General features: G+C 36.2%; 1 protein-coding gene across 1 annotated transcript in view; it reads left to right on the top strand.

Moving 5' to 3' along the window:
- The first annotated feature begins 35 nt into the window (after positions 1-35).
- LOC125266306 (unconventional myosin-XIX) overlaps positions 36-25,536 on the top strand; it is a 31,871-nt gene continuing 6,370 nt past the window's right edge. Inside the window, exons 1-20 of the mRNA XM_048186836.1 lie at positions 36-304; positions 4,076-4,223; positions 8,592-8,740; positions 11,070-11,183; positions 12,842-12,968; positions 13,076-13,145; positions 13,232-13,334; positions 14,377-14,473; positions 14,686-14,762; positions 15,030-15,120; positions 16,973-17,138; positions 18,641-18,714; positions 18,904-19,139; positions 19,295-19,471; positions 19,605-19,745; positions 21,913-22,020; positions 22,117-22,187; positions 22,354-22,433; positions 24,142-24,290; positions 24,461-24,590. Coding sequence (XP_048042793.1) covers positions 185-304; positions 4,076-4,223; positions 8,592-8,740; positions 11,070-11,183; positions 12,842-12,968; positions 13,076-13,145; positions 13,232-13,334; positions 14,377-14,473; positions 14,686-14,762; positions 15,030-15,120; positions 16,973-17,138; positions 18,641-18,714; positions 18,904-19,139; positions 19,295-19,471; positions 19,605-19,745; positions 21,913-22,020; positions 22,117-22,187; positions 22,354-22,433; positions 24,142-24,290; positions 24,461-24,590 — 2,428 coding nt within the window. The 5' untranslated portion in view covers positions 36-184. The remainder of the gene's footprint in view (positions 305-4,075; positions 4,224-8,591; positions 8,741-11,069; positions 11,184-12,841; positions 12,969-13,075; positions 13,146-13,231; positions 13,335-14,376; positions 14,474-14,685; positions 14,763-15,029; positions 15,121-16,972; positions 17,139-18,640; positions 18,715-18,903; positions 19,140-19,294; positions 19,472-19,604; positions 19,746-21,912; positions 22,021-22,116; positions 22,188-22,353; positions 22,434-24,141; positions 24,291-24,460; positions 24,591-25,536) is intronic.

The raw sequence follows: 25,536 nt of genomic DNA, 5'->3' as shown, positions 1-25,536 counted from the left end.
ATATGTGACGTTACTGCGCATGTCAGTAGCCGCCGGTGTGAGTCGCGCGCGGGTGGGAGTTTTGTCCTTCACTGAGGAATTTTCATGGCTGAAAAAACATAAAATAACTCATAAAATATCCACCTAATGGCTGAGATATAAAAACGTAAATACCGCGAAACGCGTCTTGTTAAAGTTTACAGTCATGGCGAATGTCAAACAGAAGCTTTTATTCAGAAATAAAGACGTTTCGACCGTTAACAGCTCTGACGGGACATTCAGGAGTTTGGAAAAACCTGGAAGACCAAATCGACAGAAGGAAAAGGTACACTAACTTTATTATTCTCTGCTCATTTAATACTTTTACCTCACTTTTTCTTTATGTATATCAAGGTTTAAGATTTTATTTGTTTTATCATCAAGAAAAACGCTTGTTAAAGTTAAACTGACAAACTGAACTTGAAAATAGACGTTTATTTGAAATAATTACCGCATCATGGTGGTATCAAATAGTAATACCATGGTACTAAATTATTGCCACGTTTATATACCATAATATTTACAAATAATACCATGGTATTACAAAGACACGTGATATTACTATGGTACCATGTCCAAAAACATGTTAGTACAATGGTACGCATAAGTATTCATAGTTTTATCATTTCCCCGTCACAATTATTTTATTTTATTTTTTTTGTGACAAAAATATTCCTGTCCTAACAATAAACATTTAATTTTTAAAGGAAGTAACTTAAAAAAGTTAATAAATGTCATCCTAGACCAGGGACTAGTTTCCTATTGATCTTAACAATAATTGTTAATAAAGTGATTTACTGTGATTATAAGTAATCACTATATGAACTGGCTTGTTTTTCCGGTGTTACCTCATTTGCATGTTCATTGACGTAGCTCGTGTTGTCATTGGCGGATTAAGCAGCGGCGCAGTTAATCTGAAAAAGGCCATGCTCAGATTATTCCGCAGGTCAGCCTAATCTGAGCATGCGCAAAAGTACCTAAACGCACTTGTGTCTGGGTCTCCTTTTTTGGCATAACTTTATATGATGTCAAGGGAAACTTCAAGTTAAGACAAGTTATAGTACTTTATGGTATATCATGTGTTTTGATATGTTCATTCTAGTCTAATAAAGTTGCACTATTAAAGGTCACCCTCAGGTGTGATGTCTTGTTTACTGTTAAGTGTGAATAGTGCACATGGTTTGTTGTGCCATGCAGTGTTTCTCATGCCCACAGCCTCTGGTGCAGATACAGTCATCTAATTTTTTCTGAGCCATTATGATTCATGCATTGACTTCAGTGTTGGTGCCAGTCGGAAAGTTACTGGCTGTTGAAATAGGGTCATGTTAAATTCTATAGGAATCTGAAATTTTGTTAGTAGTACAGATGTTTCTGAATTAAAATGTCATTGATCTATATCTATGTGATATGGAAGCTTGTTTATGCCACTAAATAAAAAAATGAAAAAGGTAATTGCGACTTTTTATCTCACAATTCTGACTTTTTCTCAGAAGTGCAAGATTTAAACTCACAACTGTGAGTTATAAAGTCAAAATTGCATGATATAAACTCACAATTCTTAGAAAAAAAATATTTTTTTTATATCTCACTATATAAACACGTTTATATCTCACTTTTCTGACTTTATATCATGCAATTCTGACTTTATATTGCAATTGACATTATGACTCAAATAATGACTTTATAACTCACGATTCTGACTTTATATCTCGCAATTCTGACTTTGTCATGCAATTGACTTTATAACTCAAATAATGACTTTATAACTCACAATTCTGACTTTATAACTTGCAATTCTGACTTTATATCATGCAATTGACTTTATTAACTCAAAATAATGACTTTATAACTCGCAATTCTGACTTTACAACTCACAATTCTGACTTTATAACTCGCAATTCTGACTTTGTCATGCAATTGACTTTATAACTCAAATAATGACTTTATAACTCGCAATTCTGACTTTATATCATGCAATTGACTTTATAACTCACAATTCTGACTTTATAACTCACAATTCTGACTTTATAACTCGCAATTCTGACTTTATATCATGCAATTGACTTTTTAACTCAAATAATGACTTTATAACTCACAATTCTGACTTTATATCATGCAATTGACTTTATAACTCAAATAATGACTTTATAACTCGCAATTCTGACTTTATATCATGCAATTGACTTTATAACTCAAATAATGACTTCATAATTCGCAATTCTGACTTTATATCATGCAATTGACTTTATAACTCAAATAATGACTTTATAACTCGCAATTCTGACTTTATATCATGCAATTGACTTTATAACTCAAATAATGACTTTATAACTCACAATTCTGACTTTATAACTCGCAATTCTGACTTTATATCATGCAATTGACTTTATAACTCAAATAATGACTTCATAACTCGCAATTCTGACTTTATATCATGCAATTGACTTTATAACTCAAATAATGACTTTATAACTCGCAATTGTGAGGTTATATTTCACAATTCTGAGAAAAAAAGGCAGTAATTGTAGAGAAAAAAAGTCAGAATTGTGAGATAAAAAGCTGCAATTACCCAGAGGTGTAAAGAGTATCTGAAAACCATACTTGAGTAAAAGTACACCTTACATTGAAAATGAGTCCATTACAAGTTATAAGCGACCAATTCCAATACGACTTGAGTAAAAGTCTTAAAGTATCTGATTTTAACAGTACTTAAGTATTTTACTTGTACTGAATGTAGGTTCAAAGATGCACTAGTCCTCCGCACCTAGGAGACATGCCAGTGAAAATAAGAAACAGTTGATTTGTAAGATTTAAAAATCATGTTTATTTTCTAAAATCATAATATTGCAATAAATCAAGGTTGGCACAAAAACCTCTTAAATATCTACAAACTCTCAAGTCTCAGTTGAGCTCAAGTGCACAAAAAGGTCATAAGTAAACCAATATCCTTCATAAAGGTCTTGTTAATACAGCAGATAAATAAAATAATGTTAAGTAAAATTAAATAGTCAAAGTCTGCTTGCACTGGATGAGCTGGTTTCGGCCTCATCACCGGCTGCAGTCATGACCTCATCTCCTAAATCAAACACCTGTGATTCAGAAACTACCTGCTAATGCACTCGCATTCACGTAAAGTAGCCTTGTTGACAAGTTTGGGTGAGCAAAGGCAAAACGCACAAGATATAGTAGATAGATGATGATATCGCTTCTTTATAGCAGAAACAAACTGCTGCAGAAAAAGTAATGTGCCATATAAAATGTCATTTGTAATTGCATTACTCATCACAAATGTATTGGAGTAAAAAGTACATTTACTTGTTCAAAAATGTAATCAAGTAGAGAGTAAAAGTTGCTAATATATTTGATACTCAGTACAACTACAAAGTAGCCAAAAAGATACTTAAGTACAGTAACTAATTACATTACTCCACTGCAATTACCTTTTTTATTTTTTTATTTCATGGCAGAAACAAGCTACCATAATGTGATCTCTGTACACTGTCAGTCTTACCATTATTTGTTTCTAAATTGTTCACCTCTCAGATTCCTCTTAACCAGGTAACTTTCTTGCTGTAGTTTACCTGTGTTTGTTATAGGATTAGGGGCAGGCCTGTCCAGCAGACAGTGTGTACTGTGTATTATTAGCTTGTCTTCAGCATGTCCTGAGTCCTGACCCTTCTCAACAACACATGCTGTCATTAGAGCATATAGATTCACAGCAGCATCGGAGGAAAGACGTGCAATTACAGTATACTCGGTTTATACCCGATATTCATAATTTCCTTTGATGTCATGCATAAACACAGCTGACATAATGCAGGCTTAATGATGATATTGTGGATTAAAACATGCAATTGTATACCGGTGGCTCTGAAGTCTGAATGGATATGTTTAAGTTTAAATTATTCTGTTTTTAATTAAAATTGTATTTTAATGTTGTGCCAAACAGCATCAGGGGTTGTTCGTATGAAACATTTTGGATTGCTGCCTCAGTACAGTGAGTGGAAGCTATTCTTTCTGAATGTATGCTCTGAGCATATTTATTTGCATTATGCAGGTAAATGGACTGAAAGACAAAGCCCAGGGCCTCGGGAAATCGCTCAATGATTCACTGGAAGGGGATATCAGAGACTTCCTCATCAATGAAGCTGAACTTCACACGTACGATGACCTCACTAAAGTCAACCCGGTTACCCCTTCTACAGGTACAGTCTGTGTCCAAAGTCACTTGGGGACGGGTTTGTGTGATTTATGTCAGTGACAATATTGTTCAGTTATCAGCATTGGCCTTTTTTTAATTGCAAGTAAATAATGTCAAGATTTGTTTTCCCCCATTCAGATGGTACGCTATTCTATACCGCATTTGTTTGCCTGATTTCAGTTTTAGCATGTGAAATTCTAGATTAGAGCTTGAATTCTGATTCATAATATCAACCATCACATCAATATCAACATTTCATCACACATGTATGTTGTAAAATTAATCAGTTATGAAACAAATTCAATTTCAACTTTAAAGCAGCTCTATGGAAGACAATAGAGCCTTAATCAGGGTAGTGCCATATTTAAGATGTACAGAGCTTTCAATGGATTGTACTGTTGTTTAACAATATACATTCTTCAGCTGAAGAAACGTTTTTCCAACTTTTATACAGTGCTTGCCATGTATAAAGTCTATCCCTCACTGCCTCGTTTTCATCTGTGTTAAATTCAAAATGAAGTATAACCTGCCTAAGGTCTATAGTGTCATTATCAGCTGAATTAAGTTCAAATTTTGTTTTCATCTGATAGTGTTAGTGCAGTTAAATGGATATTACTGATTATTAATTGTCTTTTAAACCCCTTTTAAATCTCTGCTTACAATAATTTAACCAGGACTCGACATTAAGCCTTGTCATGTGCTTGTCACTTGTCCAAATAAAAAAGTTGCTTATCCCAAAAAATAAGAATTTTTGTTGTGGTGTAAATATAATTTATTCTGAAGCAGAATATTGCAAATCTGCATATTTGTGATATTTTTTCTGCATATTTGCATATATCTGCATATTTGTGAGGGCCTTTTTTCCCCTCCTTTTTTACCTTTATAAAGGGTGTTTTTTTCCTCTTAATCTTATAAAATGTATGAATAATTTTAAATTTAAAATGTGATCAATAAATTCAATTATAATAAGACTCTATAGGGCTGTTACCTTATCAAATTAAATCATTTACACTGAAAAAATTACAACTGCATTAAATAATGTCATGAGATTGTTTTAAATATTTTTTTGAAAATACAAATAAATGTTGGGGAAAAAAATTATACTTTTAAACATGACAAAAAAACTAAACAAAACTAAACCGCCATTAGCTGGCAGCAATTGACCGTCTTAATAAGTGAGTCATTGAATCATTCATTCAAGTGATTTTGTTCAAACGGCTGATTCATTCAAGAATGAGGCACTTGTTTATGAATGGGTCATTGAATCATTGACTCAACCAATTTGTTCAAAGCACTGAATCATTCAGTAATGAACACGGCTGAGTGTTGCTATGAGATACGTTATGGTTCTGCTGTGATCTTTGATTGGAACTAGGGATGCACCGATCCGCCTTTTTCACTTCCGATACCGATCCCGATACCTGGGATTCAGTATCGGCCGATACCGATCCGATCCGATCTTCAAGTAATAAGAAAAGCGCTAAATTACCTAATAAACTGTATGCCTCACTTAGGGCTGTGACGGTCGGCATGACAACCGCGCCACTGCGGTCGTGGAGTGTCACCGGCGGTAGTGTGGCATGTATATAATATATAATCTCAAAGGTCGGGTTAACCGAGAATTTTCCGTCATTGTTGGAATTTTTTTTTTAGCAGTGACGGAAAAAATCTGCAGCCTGTCCGTCATTTTGACAGATTACTGAGGCTGATGTAACTTGCAACTGTAATTCCCACCCCTGTCCAGTAGGTGGCGAGCGCGCTCCAGTGTGGCAGCAGAGCGCGAGTTCAGTCTCCAGAACAAAATGAAAACGATGCCTTTGATTACACACACCCAGTTTGTCCATTTTATTATATTATAATACTTATGCTTACCAGTGATGCGCGGGTCAATGTATAAACAACCCGCACCCGACCGACGTTTTCAACTAACCCGCCCGCAACTCGGACCGCAAAAAAAAAAAGGAAAATATTGTACCCGACCCCGCTTCCTGACCCGCATTTTTTTAAAAGTAGTAAATGCTCATTGTAGCGACATTGGGCCATAGACGCCCCCTCCCATACGCCCCCATCAGCCTCCCTGGCCAATAATATCCATTAATCCAGCCTGTGGAGGAGAGAAATGTTTCAGGACCTGACGTGGTGCGCTCAGAGGTGCAGCGGCGAGAGCAGGCAGTTCTTGAGGCGGCCCATCATTTTCCATTTCAGCTGTCTAGATGCATATTATTGATGAATGCGATGTTTATGTTTCGACCCTGCTTGAAGAATTAATCAGCAGGTCAACTGAGAGAAGGCCCTCTTTTGGAAAAGTGTGAAAGCCCTTAGGAGCGCAAACTGTTCTTTTTCTGAATGTTGTATGATATAGCCTAGTGTTATGTAATAAAGGCTTGATTTATTCATTTATTTCGTTTCATTTTCTTAACAATTAAGATGCTGCATGTGTTTATCCAGTCTAATCGAAGTGTGCGTCTCTCCCCCGACTTTCCCAACAAAAATCCCGCCCCCTCTCAGAAAATACATAAAACTGACATTACTGAGCTATATGCGTTTAAAAGTAGCCTATTAAAATGGTACAATGGCATTGCTCAGTTCAACGTGTTGGGAAATCGGGCATTTTGTCCCGCGTCAGCATTTATTCAAAAGTTAATAACGCTCAACATTCAAATGGTAAATAAGGATTTCCCACTTGTATTAGCAGGCTTAGGCTATTTCGCCACGTGAATGCCCAATTGAAGCTCTCACAAACACAAAATGCAGTGATAGAATATGTTAATTAAGTAGCCTATTTATTAACGCATTTTAGACGAACAAAAACAGGTAGGCTAAGCCAAAGACTGAGGCTACAATATCCATAAATAAATGTTCACAAATACCCATGAAAGTAAAACTGAAACCTTTAGTAAGTAAAACTGAAAATTACAAAGGTTTAATTGGCATCTTTATTTCAAACGACCCGACCGACCGCAACCCGAATATCATTAAAAATATTTTTGGATGACTCGTAACCGCGGGTGACCGCGGGTGACCGCAGGCACCCGCTCATTTTGGATCAACCCGCGCATCATTGATGCTTACATAATTAAAGTTTCTAATCCGTTTTGTTTTAAATAGTTTGTTTTATTTTTCTTGCTGCTGACTATAAGTTTATGGTCAATGAATAGCTTTTCCAACGTGACATTGTTTACAACACTGATTGAACTGACGTGATACAGATTTCAGTAAGCTACTGCAACTTTCAACATATTTTTTGATTTTCATTCATGTTTATTTCCTTCTGTAAAGTAGTAAAGAAGAAGAGATGATCGCGTTCACTCACGATCCTCAAAAAAGTGTTGAGATGAGATGAAAGATGAAAACTGAAAGTGACGCAGACAAACTTTTTTTTCATAATACTTTCTTTTCATACTATAAATAAATGCATAGCCTGCCTAGGCCTATTTGTTTATCCTATAAGTTTGTGAATACATATGAAAATGTGGATGAAATCAGAAGCTATTAAATGTATTATAATTAAAATATAAAAATTAAAATGATGCAGCAACATGTGATAGATAGGACAGAACAAAAAAATGCTATTGAACAATCTTTCATTGCGCAAAAGTATCATAATATGAACGGCTCCCATACAGAGCGGCACAAAGCGCTTGATGATGATGCGCTTGAAGCATCATGGAGTCGCAGCGCTCCGCAGTGAAAAGTTCAAAGCACAAAGTTAAGATATATTGATGGGTATTGTATTACCGGTATCTTGATTTAAGTATAATAATAGAAACATTGATTCATCTTGGAGAGAGTTTCATTGTGTTGACTGTCATAACCGAACGTGACACGCAGTCTGAATGCTGAATGGAGAATGACTGACAGCCGCAGCGGAGGGAGGCATTTACGTGAACTTTAACAACTAAAATATTTATCTGTACCTCAAATTAAACTATGGAATAGCTTTAGAACACTTGGAATATAGTGCACAGAAATTTTATGGTGCTTTTTAATGTTTTTGTGCCTTTTGTAGAGCCTAACAATCACAGAATAGTACACGCACAGTATCGGATTTGGATCGGTCCCGTCCGGCCGATACCCGATCCGGCAAAAATGGCAGTATCGGAGCCGATACCGATCTGAATATCGGATCGGTGCATCCCTAATTGGAACAATTTTCACTGCTGAAATAGAACAAAAAAAGTCAATATTGTGTTGTGACTTAATATTAACTACTTCTTTATTGAACTGTTGACAAGTGTTAATGTAGAGCCCTGCTTTAAAATAATAATACAAAAACCATTGATTACTCTTTCACCTTATCTTATATTTCTAGCCCTTCTGCTATTGTGAGTCAGTTTTTAATTCCTGCTGTGGTGCTTTGTGTGTTCGGCAGTGCTGAAATGTCTGCAGGCCAGGTACAGCGCGAAGGTTTTCTACACACATGCTGGCTGTACGCTGGTCGCCCTTAACCCCTTCCAACCCATCCCTCACCTGTACTCTCTGGATGTGATGAAGGAATATCACTCTGCCCCTCAGCCTCAGGTAAACATGTGATGACCTGAACAAGTCTATCAGTACATCTCTAACATAAAAACGTGGAAGTTACAAATACTTTCGCATGGAAGCCATAAATAACATGAGTTTATATATGGTCAAATGTAGGGCTGGGTGGTTTGATGCTTCATGCCATGCAATGGTAGATGTACGTTAAAGGTGCAGTAAGCGATTTCTGAGAAACGCTGTTGAAAGTGGTTCAGACCAAGCACCACAACACACTTGTAGCCAATCAGCAGTAGGAGGCGTGTCCACACATGATGGGGGAGGAGAGTGAGTGAGCAAGAGTGATATTTGAAGAAAAACTGTAGAAAGAGAGATATTACAGAGGAATATCACTGGAAAAAGAATCAGGCAAGAGCTTTAGGACTTACATTAAAGGTCACCTATTATGCTAAATCCACTTTTACAAGGTGTTTGAATATACATGTGTGTTGGCAGTGTGTGTGCACAATCACCCTACAATGATAAAAATCCATCCACTCCTTTTTTTTTTTTTTTTAAATCCCAATTAAAACCAAAGCAGTCTTATTAGACAAGCCGTTTTGAATCTCTAAATAATGTGACGTCAAATTACTCATGCCCTGCCCACGCCCACTGACTGACAGTACTGTATTAGCATAGTTTCCGCCCTCAGTGAGATATACGTTGTCCGCCATTTTCTCCGCGCTCGAGCAGATGTAGCATCAACAGTGTCTGGTAAGTAATTGAGATGTTTTGTTGTTGGATGTAAGAGTGAACATAAACGTCTTCATTTACCTACATCTGAGCTGCTGAATGCAATGGATTAGTTTTATTTTTGAAGGGAATGCGCCACAGATCTAATATACACATACAATTTCTGTAACATTGCCTGCTATTTACTTTCACAGACATAACTGATATAGCTTTAAAACACGTTGAAATAATAACCTTTAATTGTGAAAGAAACTATGCTATCCGTGAGAGTGTTCGCGATATAGATGATAATCAAAACCAAGCAGATGTTTTGTTAATATTTGGCAGAGAATCCGATTGAGGCAGGAAATGTGATTGTAGAGAGGGGGCGGGGCACAGCAGCTCATTTGCATTTAAAGGCACATGCATGAAAACAGCCTGTTCTTGACTGTAGTCAGAAATGGGTATTTACAACATGGATTTATAAATGATCTGTGAGGTATTTTAAGCTGAAACTTCATAGACACATTCTGGAGACACCTGAGACTTAAATTACATCTTGTAAAATGGGCATAATATGTGACCTTTAATATTAGAAAAGCTTTCCAGCGCTGGAGAGACATGGGTGGGAAGAGTGGGAAGGCCTGAAAACAGATGCCATGATTGTTGCTCCATACATGAGTAACATTGGTTTTGCTATGTATCACAGAACCAATAATGATGCACCAAAAAACAACAGCTTTGTTGATTCATAATGGGAATTATTATGTTTTGTGTGTTGCAACACCTTCCTTGTTTTTAACTAGGTGTAACTTTTGGCTGTTGTACAACAGCTTCGAACATGGCTCAGATGAAGCACCTCTCATTTATTTAGTATTTAGTTACTGCATTAATATCAAAGTTATCAAAAATAGACATTACTGCCTGAGTATGTGATATACAGAAAATTTTTCTCAGTTAAATTGTTGTTGAATGAAGCAAAAATAACCACATTGTGATGATCTACCATAGCCATGATGCTGTAAAGTTGCTCGTACCATGATGCAAGGTTTTGGTCATACCACCCACCTCTAGTAGCTTGTTGTCTTTTGAAACTAGAGATCTGTACTGTTAATGCATAACAGATGACAGGATGATGTTTAGCCGCCCATCTGCCTTTTGACAATGTCAAAACAATGTTTGCACACCTGGTCTGTTCAGTATGATGCAGGTTCTGTGGGATTCAATTTAAAGTTAATGAGTCAGTCTTTAACTTTTTATATTTAAAACAGGGTTACGTCTTCTGGTCACCAGTTGCCATTCATTTATGCAAAAGCATAATACAAAAGCATAATACAAACTATTAGTCTATTATTATTTATGAGTTTTGACCTTTTTGCATTTGCGCCATGGGCCAGCAACTTAGACAATGCTTTGCTCTGCATGTTTATTTTGACATCTGAGAATGTTCATAGAAAAGGAAGTTGGATATGAACAAACTGAGGTCACTCTAGATAATATTGACTAACCTTTTATGGCCATTTTCTGGGACAGGTAAGGGTGGATTATATTATATACACCGAAACATTTACCAGCTCAACCGTTGAACAACAGTGCATGCTGATTTTATAGAAAGCACTGTTATAAAGAAGGCAATGTTAAAGCATCTCTTTGTACATAGGAATTCAAGCCACACATCTTCATCGTAGCAGAAGAGGCTTATAGGAATGTGCAGGGTCAGGTGGAGCCCATCAACCAATCGCTGGTCGTCTCTGGAGAGAGTGGAGCTGGGAAGGTAAGTGGTGTTTGTGTGGTGTAGGTCATGTTTTCCAATGCATACGTGTTATAACTTCTGCACAAAATTAAAGTGGACCAGAAAAAGTCCTAGCTCAATGTAAACGTCTCTTCACATGTGAGTTTATTGACAGCATTTTACTGCAATGAAAGTCTCTTTGTAAAGCTACTTCATGTTGTGACAGGTTCATATAACAATCCCAGCTGACATAATATGCTCAAACTCTTCACATCAGACTAAATTGATAAAAGTAAACTTTTGTTTTTTAACATTGTGATTCTCTAACATTGAGATCTGCGAAGAAAAGAAAATTTTGGACGTTTAGAATGCCTTTTTGCATGTTTTTGAATTGTGCAGTGTTTCAAAGTACAATGAACTCTTAAAGGCACAACATGTATGATTTTTGGATTCAAATATCCAAAAACCACTAGAGCAGTGTTATATATTTTGTTGACTTGTGTACTTGCATTATCACAGATGTTTCCAAGAATGTTTAAAGTACGCATGAAATCAAAATTTTGAAATCAAAACCTTATTTATTTTGTTAGCTCAAATTGCTAGTTTTGTGGTGAACAATTCATCCGTGCAAGTCAATTCACACAAAAAATTGTTTGGCTTCGTAATATTTAATCAAAATCTGAAAATGCTCCTCCCTTCTGCAACGGTGCCCCTTCTCTAATAACATCAGTTTGACGGCTTGGGTTGAAAACGCTTAAACCAATCCCCTCCAGCCGTTAGTCTGCTATGAGCGAGAGATGGAGAGGAGGAGCGCTAAAGTAAAACTCTGCCCTCTATTCAATATTCCGTTTCACTTGGAAATACGTCACAACACTGGAGAAAAGTGGTTTGCAACTTCCGGTTCACGCAGACTTTAAATCCAGAGAAATAAGCAATTTTAACTAGTGTCCCGTCCCTTGTCATTGTGTTGCCTATCAGTGATGTCATACCTGCGTTACCCTTCGATTTTATCGATTTTATAGAAACCATGGAAACACCATTAACACTCTAATATATTATGGCTTGGTTTCTCAGACAGGGCTTTGCCTAAGCTAGGATTAGGCCTTAGTTCAATTAGGATATTTAAGTAGCTTTTATAAACGTACACTAGAAAAATATATTACTGGTGTGCATCTTGAGACAAAACAATGGCAGGGACATATTTTAAGATATGTCAGTACAAGTTGCTTTCGGTTAAAACCGCTCAAACGTGCATTTTAGTCTAGCGGAAGAGGTGACTGTGTCATAATAAAAGTTTCACTGCTCGTCCGGCGGCCTTGTTTCTGCACTCACAGCACTTGACCCTGCTCTGCTTAATACTACAGTAACGTTAATAATCTCATCCCTGAACATGATTTCTGCCCGAGTCCTGTCCCGATTCTTTTCCACCGGCTGTGAGGTGAAGACAACATCTCCCATGATTCCACGCTCAATCTCGGCATCATCAAGCTACACCTTTGTTTTGAATAGGCGACTTCTAGCGGCAAAAAATGACATATTTTACCTTTTTAAAGAAAAAAAAAAAAAGGAAAATTTGATTTCTTAATATATGATGTCTTTAAACAATCTGTCAAGCTCAATATTTCAAACACATATTAAGTTTAGCACTCAGCTGAATGGAGCGATTTAGACCAGATCTTCTGTACTAAATATCTCTTCAGACATGGACGTCACGCTGTCTTATGAAGTATTATGCCACTGTGGCCACCTCCTCTCAGAAGTGCCAGGATACAGTTCAGAAGATAGAGAGACGAGTACTGGACTCCAACCCTGTCATGGAGGCATTTGGTGAGAAAGACTAAAGACTGAGAACAGTTGATGTTTTACTCTATACATATCTTCATTAGTGTCTTTCTAAAAGCCTTTATTTATTTTTATTTTCCCTTCTTCCCCAGGCAATGCCTGCACATTACGCAACAGCAACAGCAGTCGCTTTGGGAAATACATTCAGCTTCAGCTCAACGGGTCAGTTTTGCTTTCTCTGTTTCATTGACTTCAGGCACATAAAGCATATTGCGATTGGTTTAAACCAGTGTGATTTTATAATTCAGCTCTCAGCTGTTGGTTGGGGCATCAGTGCATACGTATCTCTTGGAGAAGACCAGAGTGGCTTTCCAAGCACCAAATGAGAGAAATTTTCACATATTCTACCAGGTGAAGTAAGAGCCTGCATTCACAAAACCTAACAGGAAAACAAATACTACCATAGATTTCCATTTCCAGTAATACTATCAGTTCTAATGCCGTTTGTGTACAAACACTCCCATGTGTCAGGTGATTTTGTTTGCTTGTGTCAGTGTTAATTTTGTTGATGAATAATTTTCGTCATAATTTTCGTCAACAACATTTTTTCACAGACAAAAACGAGACGATGTCTAAATAAAAATGCCTTTTGAATGACTAAAACTATGACTAAAATCTACTCTAATTTTCGTCAACGAATAAAAACGAGACGAAAATGAAAGACAGGGATGATTTGGGAAGATATCCAGTCTTCCCAGAGATGCGAACATTTGAAGTGTAATGTGCTGATCTAACCGTGGGAAACGGGGCGCTGTTGTGCGCTCTACAGGCTCGCCTAGCAACACTTCAGACTGAAAATAACAAACAAAAATAAAAATTTATAGACATTTAAAAGCAAAAACTAAAAGACATAAACGCACAAAAAATTACTAAAACTTTTAACTAAAATAACAATGAAAGCAGATAAACTAAAAATCAAATCTAATAAAAATTTTAAACAAAAACTATACTAGTACCTCAATGATAAGTGTGTCAATCCCTGAAAAGGACTGAATTTTGCTCTTTCGTGTCTTTTTGCACTTGAACGGTCAAAAACCGTCCGCTTTGGTGAGCAAAGTACAGTTGGGTGAACATAAACAGTTTGGAGAATATCAGATGTACCTATATCAGTGTATAGGATCTGTGTATTGTTAGAGCAATGCTTAATGCATTACAATTTAACTAAATAAGATTTTAGTCGACTAAATCTACTGTAGATTTAGTCAACTAAAATCTTACGATATTTAGTCAACTAAAACTAAAACAATTTCTGATGACCAAAATATGATTCAAACTAAATGGCATTTTAGTCAAAAGACTATGACTAAAACTAAATCAAAATTTGCTGTCAAAATTAACACTGGCTTGTGTGTTCATTTGTATGTTGGTTGTTTATTGTTGGTTTGATTTGAAGATGATGAAAGGAGCCACAGAAAAACAGAGACTGGAATGGATGCTTCCTTTGGAACAAGACTTTGCATGGTTGCCACATGCTGAGAAAACCTTAGAAGGCAAGAATTAAAGTTAAAGATTTTCAACCCGCTTTGTTTTGTTACAATGTCGGTAGTAATGTAAATGAACGATCTGTACTCTTTCTCTGTGTAACCTGGAGTTCAATGTAGTTACAATATGCTTCAATAATTTATATTTTGAAGCATTTTGTGAGGAATTTAAGGAGGCATTTCTTAATATATGACATCTTGCGTTCTGTTTGTCTGAGCAGAAGACTGTTTCCAAGAGACGGTGGATGCCATGATCAACCTTGGCATTGATGAGGGGAAGCGGGCACAGATTTTCAGGGTAAGTTGTGACATGGGTAAAATGACATCAAAACCTCAATGATGATTGAAGGTGAACGGTATCCATGTCGGTTGATGATTGGTTTTTAGATACTGATTAACCTTGGTGGTTTGGACTGATTTAATTAAACTTGACTATGATGTTAATAAGACTTTATTTGTAAGAATAGTGGGTGGAGACACTAAATTAGTTTGTTTGTTCGCCCATATGATGAATAAATAATTATACTAGATGTAAAAATGACTCGATTGTTGTATTTTTGCACAGATCCTTGCAGGTCTTCTGCAGCTGGGGAATGTGGACTTCAGTCCTGTGTCAGAAGAGGCTCAACCATGTGATCTTGATGGGCACTCCAAAGGTGTGGTGTTTCTGCTGTATTGTTTATCTAAAAAGCCAAGTTATGGCTGTGAATTAGGTGAGGTGCATACTCCAGACATGATGAGACAAAGTACTATTATGGGTGATGCAAGTACATGTCTGGGCTGTGACGTGTCCCTAACACATTCCTCCTCTCTCTTTGCTATATACACACTCTTTTGACATATAATAGGTCATTGTACTATAAAAATATCCTGTAAGTTAAGGAACTTAAATAATTTTCGTTAGTCCAAAAACAACTTTTATTGAAGCCAAGCTCAGAAAACTACTCGTTTCGGATTTTGTCTCGGTATGACCACACGGTGTGGTGAAAGACCACTTCTGCAAAAGATCAACGCCTACTTCTATATCATTGCCAGCAGGGCTTGACATTAACTTATTGGTTCACTAGCCACTCAGCATTTTCACTGGCCACAATTTTGCTGTTGGGAAATTACATTTTATATGATTAAAGTTGACTTTGACATGCTTAAATGACTTGATTTTGAGTCATTTTACTTGATTTACAAGATTTAAAACCCTTTCAAACTTTCAAATGCAGATTGACTGCCCAAATCAAGACTACATTGTATATCAGCTGGTAGGTGGCCAATATAAGCATAATATGAGAAATTTTATAAGTTAATTTTGTTAGGCTATATAAAAAGAACAAATAAGCAAATTACAAATAGTAAATTTTTAAAAACGTTTTTTTAGATACATATGTTTATTTATGTATACATTTACATCTTTTGTTGTTTTATTAACATTAATGACAGACAGGTATTTAATTGGGCTGCTGAATGCATGGACGTAATATTCTGACACATGTCCAGTTTTTACCCACCTGTTTACATCCACTTAAGCTATAACCGATTGTATTCACACGAGATACTCCATATGATTGGCATTTTGATGGCATTTTGACATCTGTGAGCGACGCAAATACAGGATTACTCCAGCAACAAAACGATAGAGACGCCTCTGAGGATTACAAGATATTTTGCAGTTCCAACTTGTAGAAAAACACAGTCTTTACTAGAAAAATTTTTTTTTACTCAACTTTTAGAGTTCGACGCAGGCTTTTCAGAGAGACTGAAAATAAAAGATGATGCAGTGATGACTATATTGGATCCGACAGTAATGTCACAACACACAAGTACGAGTAACAGAATTTTTACCGTGTGTTGCTTTGTCTGTTAAGTTTACTAAAAATGATGAACAATAATTATAAAAATGACAGTGTGACAAATAATGGTACATTCATTTATAATTCGTTTACATGAAACACCGTAAATCCTGTCAACTATAACTGTGGTAACTCTAATTACACTTTATTTGCCACAACCAAGACTTGTAAAGCATATGTAATATGCATAAATGTTTCACAGTTGGCAAATGTTTTAACTATGTACCAACACTAAACTTTCTGTATTGTCTTTGTTTCAACACTAATATAATGTAATATACAATACTACCTCGCAAATACATTAGGAATAAATATAAATAAAGATGACTAATTACCAAGCATTCGCAGACTGGAGTATCCTTGGCATTTGAGATGTAGGTTCATCTTCTGATTCAGGATCAGACTCTGGCTCAAACATTTATGACGAACATCGGAAGATTTCAAAACAATTCCACACGTGTAATGGTGGGGATGTTGAAAATTATTTTAATATGCAAAACTGTTACCCAGTCATAGCAGAGGGTGTTTACTTCCAAGTCTTGAATGCGGCACGTCTATCAAAACAGTGTTTTAAAGAGAGTGTCAAAAACAGGCTGGAAAATTGCCCATTACTTCTTAATTATGTTTTTTGTTTAAATTAGGACTCTGTCTATGTTGTGTGCAGGTTTCCTGCAGAAGACCGCTGCCCTGCTGCAGGTGCCGTTAGACGAGCTGCAGTCGTGTCTGACAGTGAGAACTCTGCGCGCTGGCAAACAGAACGTCCTCAAACCTTGCTCTCAGCTGGAGTGTGGTGTCCGCAGAGACTGTCTTGCTAAAGCCATCTATGCGCAGTAAGTCACAGACATATACAGATTTAATAAAAATGTTTGTAGAGCTATATTTTATAGATAATGCAGCATGTTGAGTGTTGTGTTATTTATTAAATGCAATATACTTATGCTTAGGGTTGTCACGATACCAACATTTCTGTAGTAGGTGCCAATACCAGTAAATTTTGCAGTTCTCTGTACCAATTTCAGTACCACATCAAAAACTGTTGAATTAAAGGGATAGTTCACCCTAAAAGGAAAATGAAGTCATCATTTACTCACCCTTGTGGTGTTCTAATGCTGTTCTTTCTTTTTTGGACAACAAAAGGAGATTTAAAAAAAAAAAAAAAAAAAAAATCCCCCTCATCCATATTATGGCAGTAAATAGCGACCACCAGCTTAAAAAAAAGATGCAAAAGTATCACGGAATGATCCCATGCCATACGCATCATATATTCCAAGTGTTCTGGGGGGTTATGATAACAAACCGAAATTTATTGTATTACTTAACAAAAATTCTGACTTTGGCAGTTCACTCTGGCCCAGAAAAACACAAGTTGTGAGAAATCAAGACTAAGAAAAACGTGACATGAAATACAAAAAAAAAATACTTAAAGGATTAGTTCACTTCAGAATTAAAATTTCCTGATAATTTACTCACCCCCCATGTCATCCAAGATGTTCATGTCTTTCTTTCTTCAGTCGAAAAGAAATGAAGGTTTTTGAGGAAAGCATTCAGGATTTTTCTCCATATAGTGGACTTCACTGGGGTTCAACGGGTTGAAGGTCCAAATGTCAGTTTCAGTGCAGCTTCAAAGAGCTCTACATGATCCCAGACGAGGAATAAGAGTCTTATCTAATGAAACGATCGCTCATTTTCTAAACCACAAATGCTCATCTTGCACTGCTCTGCGATGCCCCATGCATTACGTAATCACGTGGGAAAGGTCACGCTTGACATAGGCGGAAGTACCGATCCAGTGTTTACAAAGCGAACATGCAAAGACTAAGTCAAACGGCCTTTACAAAAAAAAATTGTTGACGGAGAAAATGAGATGGTTTTTCATCCTACCACGGTACTTCCTCCTACGTCACGCGTGACCTTTCCAATGCGATTACCTAATGCGTGGCGCAGTGCAAGACCAGCATTTATGCTTAAAAAGTATATCAATTTTTATATTTTTTAGAAAATGAGCGATCATTTCATTAGATTCTTATTCCTCATCTGGGATCATGTAGAGCTCTTTGAAGCTGCACTGAAACTGACATTTGGACCTTCAACCCGTTGAACCCCAGTGAAGTCCACTATATGGAGAAAAATCCTGGAATGTTTTCCTTAATTTCTTTTCGACTGAAGAAAGAAAGATCTTGGATGACATGGGGGTGACTAAATTATCAGGAAATTTTAATTCTGAAGTGAACTAATCCTTTAAAGCGAAACTGAAGAACGGAAGATATTTTTATTATATTGGTGTAAGTATTTCAGTGACCACATATCAAGATTTTTATTTTTTTATTTTCAGGCTGTTTGACTGGTTAGTCACTTTCATCAACAACAGTATGTGTGCTGACACTTCCATGTGGTGCAACTTTATTGGTACACATTCTAATTATTTACTTATTTAATTTTAATATATTACTTTCCAGTCTATTCTGCATATAATTTTAAGATTTTAATGTGTCAAATCACTTATGCACATCTTGTTGGAATGAATGGAATGGAATTCTAAATGGAATGAAAAATCCCTCTATAAAACAATTAATACTTGACTGGTGTCTTCTACAGGCCTGCTGGATGTGTACGGTTTTGAATGTTTCCTCCTGAACAACCTGGAGCAGTTGTGTATTAATTACGCTAACGAGAAGCTGCAGCAGCACTTTGTGGCTCATTACCTGCAGGCCCAGCAGGAGGAGTATGTGACCGAAGGGCTGCAGTGGTCCTTCATACGTTATCAAGACAACCAGGGCTGCCTGGACCTGATTGAAGGCAGTCCCTCCAGCATTTTCTCCCTGCTCAATGAGGTCTGCTTCAACTTCTTTTCTCAGAAAGAAAAAGATGATGACTTTGTAAAAGTATCTTGCATTTATTTTGCATTGTATTGTATTTGAATTTGCATCACAAATATAGTGAATGCCACTATTTATAGCTTAATGATACATATCTGTCTGTCATTTAGGAGTGTCGTCTGAACAGAGCATCGGATGCGAAGCAGTTCCGTGTGCGTCTGGAGAAGGAGCTGTCAGATAATGCCAACTTCAGCTGGGACAAATTCAACAAAGATCCCCATTTCACTGTGGCCCACTACGCAGGCAAAGTCAGCTACCAGATCGAAGGCATGATGGAGAAGAACAAGGTACAAACTATATAAATAGTTGCATACATAAATATGTAGCTGGTCTAAGCTGCACACAATTAAATATTTTCCTTGGGAAGCACCCGTTTGTGTTTTTGTCTCATTTGCATGCACACGTCCATGTGTTCTGCAGGACCCGGTTCCTCCTGAGCTCATCTCTGTCCTGCAGAAGTCCCAGGATTCATTGCTGCACAGTCTCTTTGCTGACGGTGACCGTGAAAGTGAGGGCTCTAGAGGACACAGCAAAGTGATCACTGTCGTCTCCAAATTTAAGGTGCAGGATTTAAAGAGCTTATGATTTGATCATAGAAAGATTTTATTATTGTGCTTTAGCCTTTAATCATTAAGTTTTACTTTCATATTATCGGATCATGTCAGATTATTTCCTTGTCCCAGTCCTTTCAACATCTTTCACACATATATCTGTTATATTCTTGATTTGTACAAAGTAGTCAAGGGTCAAGTTTTAAAGTAGACATAAGAAGATGCTCTGTGAAGTTAAAGGTGCCCTCGAATGAAAAATTGAATTTGTCTTGGCATAGTTGAATAACAAGAGTTCAGTACATGGAAATGACATACAGTGAGTCTCAAACTCCATTGTTTCCTCATCCTTATATAAATCTCATTTGTTTAAAAGACCTCCGAAGAACAGGCGAATCTCAACATAACACCGACTGTTACGTAAAAGTCGGGTTGTACGGCCCCAATATTTGCATATGCCAGCTCACGTTTCCAACATTATAACAGGCATTAGATAAGGGCAGCCAGTATTAACGTCTGGATGTGCACAACCAAATCATCAGACTAGGTAAGCAAGCAAGAACAATAGCGAAAAATGGCAGATGGAGCAATAATAACTGACATGATCCATGATAATATGATATTTTTAGTGATATTTGTAAACTGTCTTTCTAAATGTTTCGTTAGCATGTTGCTAATGTACTGTTAAATGTGGTTAAATTTACCATCGTTTATTACTGTATTCACGGAGACAAGAGCTGTTGCTATTTTCATTTTTAAACATTTGCAGTCTGTATAATGCATAAACACAACTCCATTCTTTATAAATCTCTCCAACAGTGTAGCATTAGCCGTTAGCCACGGAGCACTATCAAACTCATTCAAAATCAGAAGTAAAACAATATAACAGTATACAATACTCACATAATCTGACGCATGCATGCCGCATGCATGACGAACACTTTGTAAAGATCCATTTTGAGAGTTATATTAGCTGTGTAAACTTTGTTAAGGCACTGTTTAAGGCAAGCGCGAGCTCTGTGGGCAGGGGAGCGCCAGATTTAAAGGGGCCGCAGCATAAAATCGGCGCGTTTATAATGATGCCCCAAAATAGGCAGTTAAAAAAATTAATAAAAAAAAAATTTATGGGGTATTTTGAGCTGAAACTTCACAGACACATTCAGGGGACACCTTAGACTTATATTACATCTTTTAAAAACATAATCTAGGGCACCTTTAAATAAATTGTTTGTTTGTGCCTTTCCAAAATTTTCTAACAGCATTTTAAAAAAAATGCTAGTCATAAACGACAATGTTTAAGACACTTGTTTTACCACAGTGGTTGATTGGCAGGCCTTCACTGTTGTCCTTCGTTTATACCTGTATTTAACGCTGTCCACTAAATGGAGTGGATTATTTGGGATGTTAATGCAGTTTTTCCTGGGTCAAAAAATGGTCTTTGGTGGTGGCAGACGAACACACCTCATTACATAATTTGTAATATTAACTTAAAAATCACTCAATGCAGGAAAAACCCTGTAATGCCCCTTCAGACTTTTAGAAGAGGGCGGAGCTTTAACAGCTCAACAACAACAAAGCAGGAGAATCTCACGCAGACAAAATGAGGATTGTCAGTAACGGTGTTCAGCCTTACATTGTTCAAACCGGAGTCGACACTGATGGAGAGACTCAGGAAGAAGTTACAACTTTTAAGATGTTTCTGAATGGTTAGTGGATAAATTGATGTAGTTGCTGTGGAGTTGATTCAACTCATCCACTAGCATGTGTCGTCATGTTCATCTTTTGTGTTGAATTGACTCTCGTTTGTGAAGCAGTCCGGTGTAAAATGACGGCATGACAACAACACTCTACTACAACAACTCTTCCTCTTCTCTAAAGCAGCCCAACATGGCCTCACCCCCTTTGTTGCGTGTTCTCGGGGGCGGGGTTTATGTAAATTTTAGGGTTTGTGATGTCACAAACACAGGAAGAAGCTCATTGTAGTCCCTACCAGCCATTTGTTGTAGTGCATAAAAAGCGATTTCTGTAAAATAAAATATGAACTTTGAGCGTCGTAACTTTGCAGATGTTGTTTATGCTCAAACAGGAACATTACTCACTAACTAAAGTTAAAAAAGTGAAATCATAATCAAGGACCCCTTTAATATGATCATTTGTTTGTCTTTCTGTAAAATATGCAGAACTCACTTGAAAGCCTGATGAAGATTTTGCACAGCACCACCCCACACTACACACGCTGCATCAAACCCAACCCTGACTGCAGACCGCTCACCTTCAAAAAGGAAGAGGTATGAATAATATATGCATTTCTGTCTGTTCACTTGAGATCCCCTTAAGAGTTTCAGTTCATGGACTGGTTAGTAAATGGTTTGGTTTGGGTTCAGGTTATCGCTCAGCTTGAGGCCTGTGGGATAGTGGAGACCATAAACATCAGTGCAGCAGGATTTCCCATCAGGTAACGCTACACACATCTCTTACCATACGATCTCTAGACTACATCATACAACTGTTTAAAAGGGAAGACTACTTCCAAGAATTGGCATCACCTCGAGTTTATAGACTCTATTCCAGAATTCCCTTCAGAATAAAAATGAAATCGTTCTTTTGTATTATTTGTGCAGGATCCCGTACGGCAGTTTCCTCCAGAGATACGGGCTGATCACAAACAACAGACTAGCAGCACAAATGAATAGAGAGAACAGTACGTGGAACACTAAGTGCACACAAAGTACCGTCTGGTTTTCTTTTTCTCTTCTTTAATTCCTGATTCTTGTCTTTTTTCTTTCAGTATCCTCCTCATTTCTTCCTGTCTTTTTTTATGAACGCACTTAAAATTATGTGAATCTAAATTCTTCAGGTGAACTACTGCATGCTTATCTGGATGTTTTGCATGCAGTTATGCACTTACTTGCCTTTTCTTCTTCTTCTGTATGTTGAGTTTGAATCTTGGCGTAATCTGACTAATATCTCATGTAGAAATAAATAGGTCTTTGTCCAAGTATTTGAATTGTTTTGCATGTGGTTTCATGTCACTGCTTGAGGGATGTGGTAAAGATAAGACTTGTTCAAGTTCTAGTTGGTTAAAAACCAATAACAAAATCAGATTTAAATCTCAGATAAATCAAGTGTGCTCAATCCTGCTCCTGAAGATCTACCTTCGTTCAGAGTCAAGCTCTAATCGAACACAGATAAACCAATTAAGCAAGGTATTTTGAAAATATCAGGTGTGTTGGAGCAGGATTGGAAGTAAAGTCTGCAGGAAGGTGAATTTAGGGGAACAGGACCTAATACCTCGTGCCACAAAGAGTCAAAACAAGCTTTTAGCTAATCACGATGCACTAATATGGTGATACAAAAGAGCTTGAATTTAGTTGCATTAAGGCAAGACACTATAGGTGAATAGGGTATTAGAAATCACCGTACTTCCCCAGTTGATTCATCTCAGTACATTAGACAATAGTTTTGTATTACATGTTTTCTGTATAATTTTGTTGACAAATTACAGTTAAGGTTTTTACAGAGGGGATTTTCTCTCTTTTTATCAACCCATAAATCAGCCAACAGCCAAATTTTTATTTCTTTTATTTACCATGTTTTAGGAAATAAAATGTTATATAAATCAGTCAAATTAAAACAAATCTCTCTGTAAAAACCTAAATTGTAAAGTTTGGTGCTGAAGTGGAGATTTCGCAGTCATTTTGAGAAAACGGACTTTAAAGATACTGTATGTATTGTAATTGAAATCTACTGATGCACATAGATAAAGTTAAATGTGTATTTTAAATGTTTTCTTTCTCCTAGTCTGAAAGAAGACATGTTATGGATGTAAAATAGGCCAAAATCGTCTAGTGCATGAAAAAAAATACTTGTTTTTGCATGTAGTGTCTTGCCTTAAAGACCACCCCTGAGGTGAAAATCAAGTGTTTAATGTTGTTTATATGTCTATGTGGTGATTTTGTTTTAAGACAAAGCATGTGCAAATTCATCAGTCAACACAAACACAAATATGATATTATTACAGTATCAACTGAGGGTGCTCTTGCTTTCGTTTGAGGGCTTTAATCACCCTCTTCTTCTTCTTAATCAGTTTCTGATTCAAATATATATGGCTGAATTAAACCAATATTTCCACTTGCCGTTTGTGTTGAGTGAGTGGATCAGTTATTCCGAGCTGGAGTGAGTAAGTGGAGGCGGGGCTAATTGGCATATTCATGAATATGCGTATTCAAAATGAAGCAATGGTGTAGAGTTACAGTCAAGCTATTAAGGCATGATGAAAAAAGTTTAAATATGTCATTTTGATTATCAAAGATCAGTTTTAAGGGATAAAATGATTGACTGCAGGGGAGCTTTAAAACACAATAGAAGTATCATAAATGTGATTTCTAAAGCTCAGCTCTTTCCCACAGGCCTTGAGATGAGCGATCAGGCTGTTCTGGGATCTGCTGTACAGGATGTGCTCAATGTAGTCCTCAAGAGACACTCCACCCTTAGCCCTGATGACAACAACAACATGGTGCATTGTGGGAGGACCAAAGTCTTTCTCACACACTCTCTGGTAAATCATGCTATCTGATGACGTATGATTGTAAGGCGATTTGTAAAATGCCCAATTGCACTGAGGAAGCTGTTGAAAGTTCACTAAACTTTTTGGCCCCGTTTCACCCCATCTCACCTGCAATCACAAGCAGTTTGATGTCAGTAGTTATTATATCATGTGTTGTGCAGTTGGAGATGCTGGAGGAGCACAGGAACAGGGCGCGCTCACAGAAGGCATTCAGTATCCAGTGCTGCTGGCGCAGATACCAGCAACGTCAGCGCAACCTCAGGACACAGGCTGCCACCCGCATACAAGCAGGTCAGGATTTACCATCTTTACTTTGTGATTACAGGTATACTGGTTGTATAACAGACAGGGCTCCAAGTTTTGGGAGGAACATTTTTAAAAGCTGTTTTTCTAATAAAAGTTGCAAATGTGATTTAAGAATCCAGGTTTGTTTTTATTGTTTGAGGGGTGCACAATTTGGCCAAAATTTTGTGATTATATATAAATATAATACTACTACTACTACTACTACTACTACTACTACTACTATTAATAATAATAATAAATAAAAATAAAGAAATATTACTGTTGTAATATTTCACTGTGAAAATGAGTAATAATAATATAATAATAATAGTATTATTATTATTATTATTATTATTATTATTATTATTATTATTATTATTACTATTGTTACTAAATAAAATATATAAAATTACTATTATTGGACTATTATACTAAATATTTCTACAAATAAATAAATTATTTATATATATATATATATATATATATATATATATATATATATATATATATATATATATATATATATATATATATATATATACTAACTACTGTAATATTTCACTGAAAAAAGAAATAAAATAATAATTAATAAAAATAAATGAACTAATAAATATTAATATTGTAAAATTTAACTAAAAAAATGAGTAATATAACTTCAATATGGCTAAATAATAGTATGATTATTATTATTATTTTTACTAAATATAAAATATTACTATTATTAGACTATTACTATTACTAAAATTACTACTAATATACATATATTATACTACTACTGTAATATTTAACTGAAAAATTTAAAAAAAACAGGAATATAATATTTATAATGTAAACTTTTTTTTACATTACGACTGTGAAATTACAATACTAATTTTTATTCTTCAATTTCAAATGTTAAACCATCAAACTTTTATTTTGACGTAAAACCACAAGAAGCCCTAGAAGCTTAATT

The sequence above is a fragment of the Megalobrama amblycephala genome, linkage group LG4 (assembly GCF_018812025.1).
Source record: "Megalobrama amblycephala isolate DHTTF-2021 linkage group LG4, ASM1881202v1, whole genome shotgun sequence".
NCBI lineage: Eukaryota > Metazoa > Chordata > Actinopteri > Cypriniformes > Xenocyprididae > Megalobrama > Megalobrama amblycephala.
Note: the sequence above shows the minus strand (reverse complement) of the source record. Positions and strands in the feature narration are given on the sequence as shown.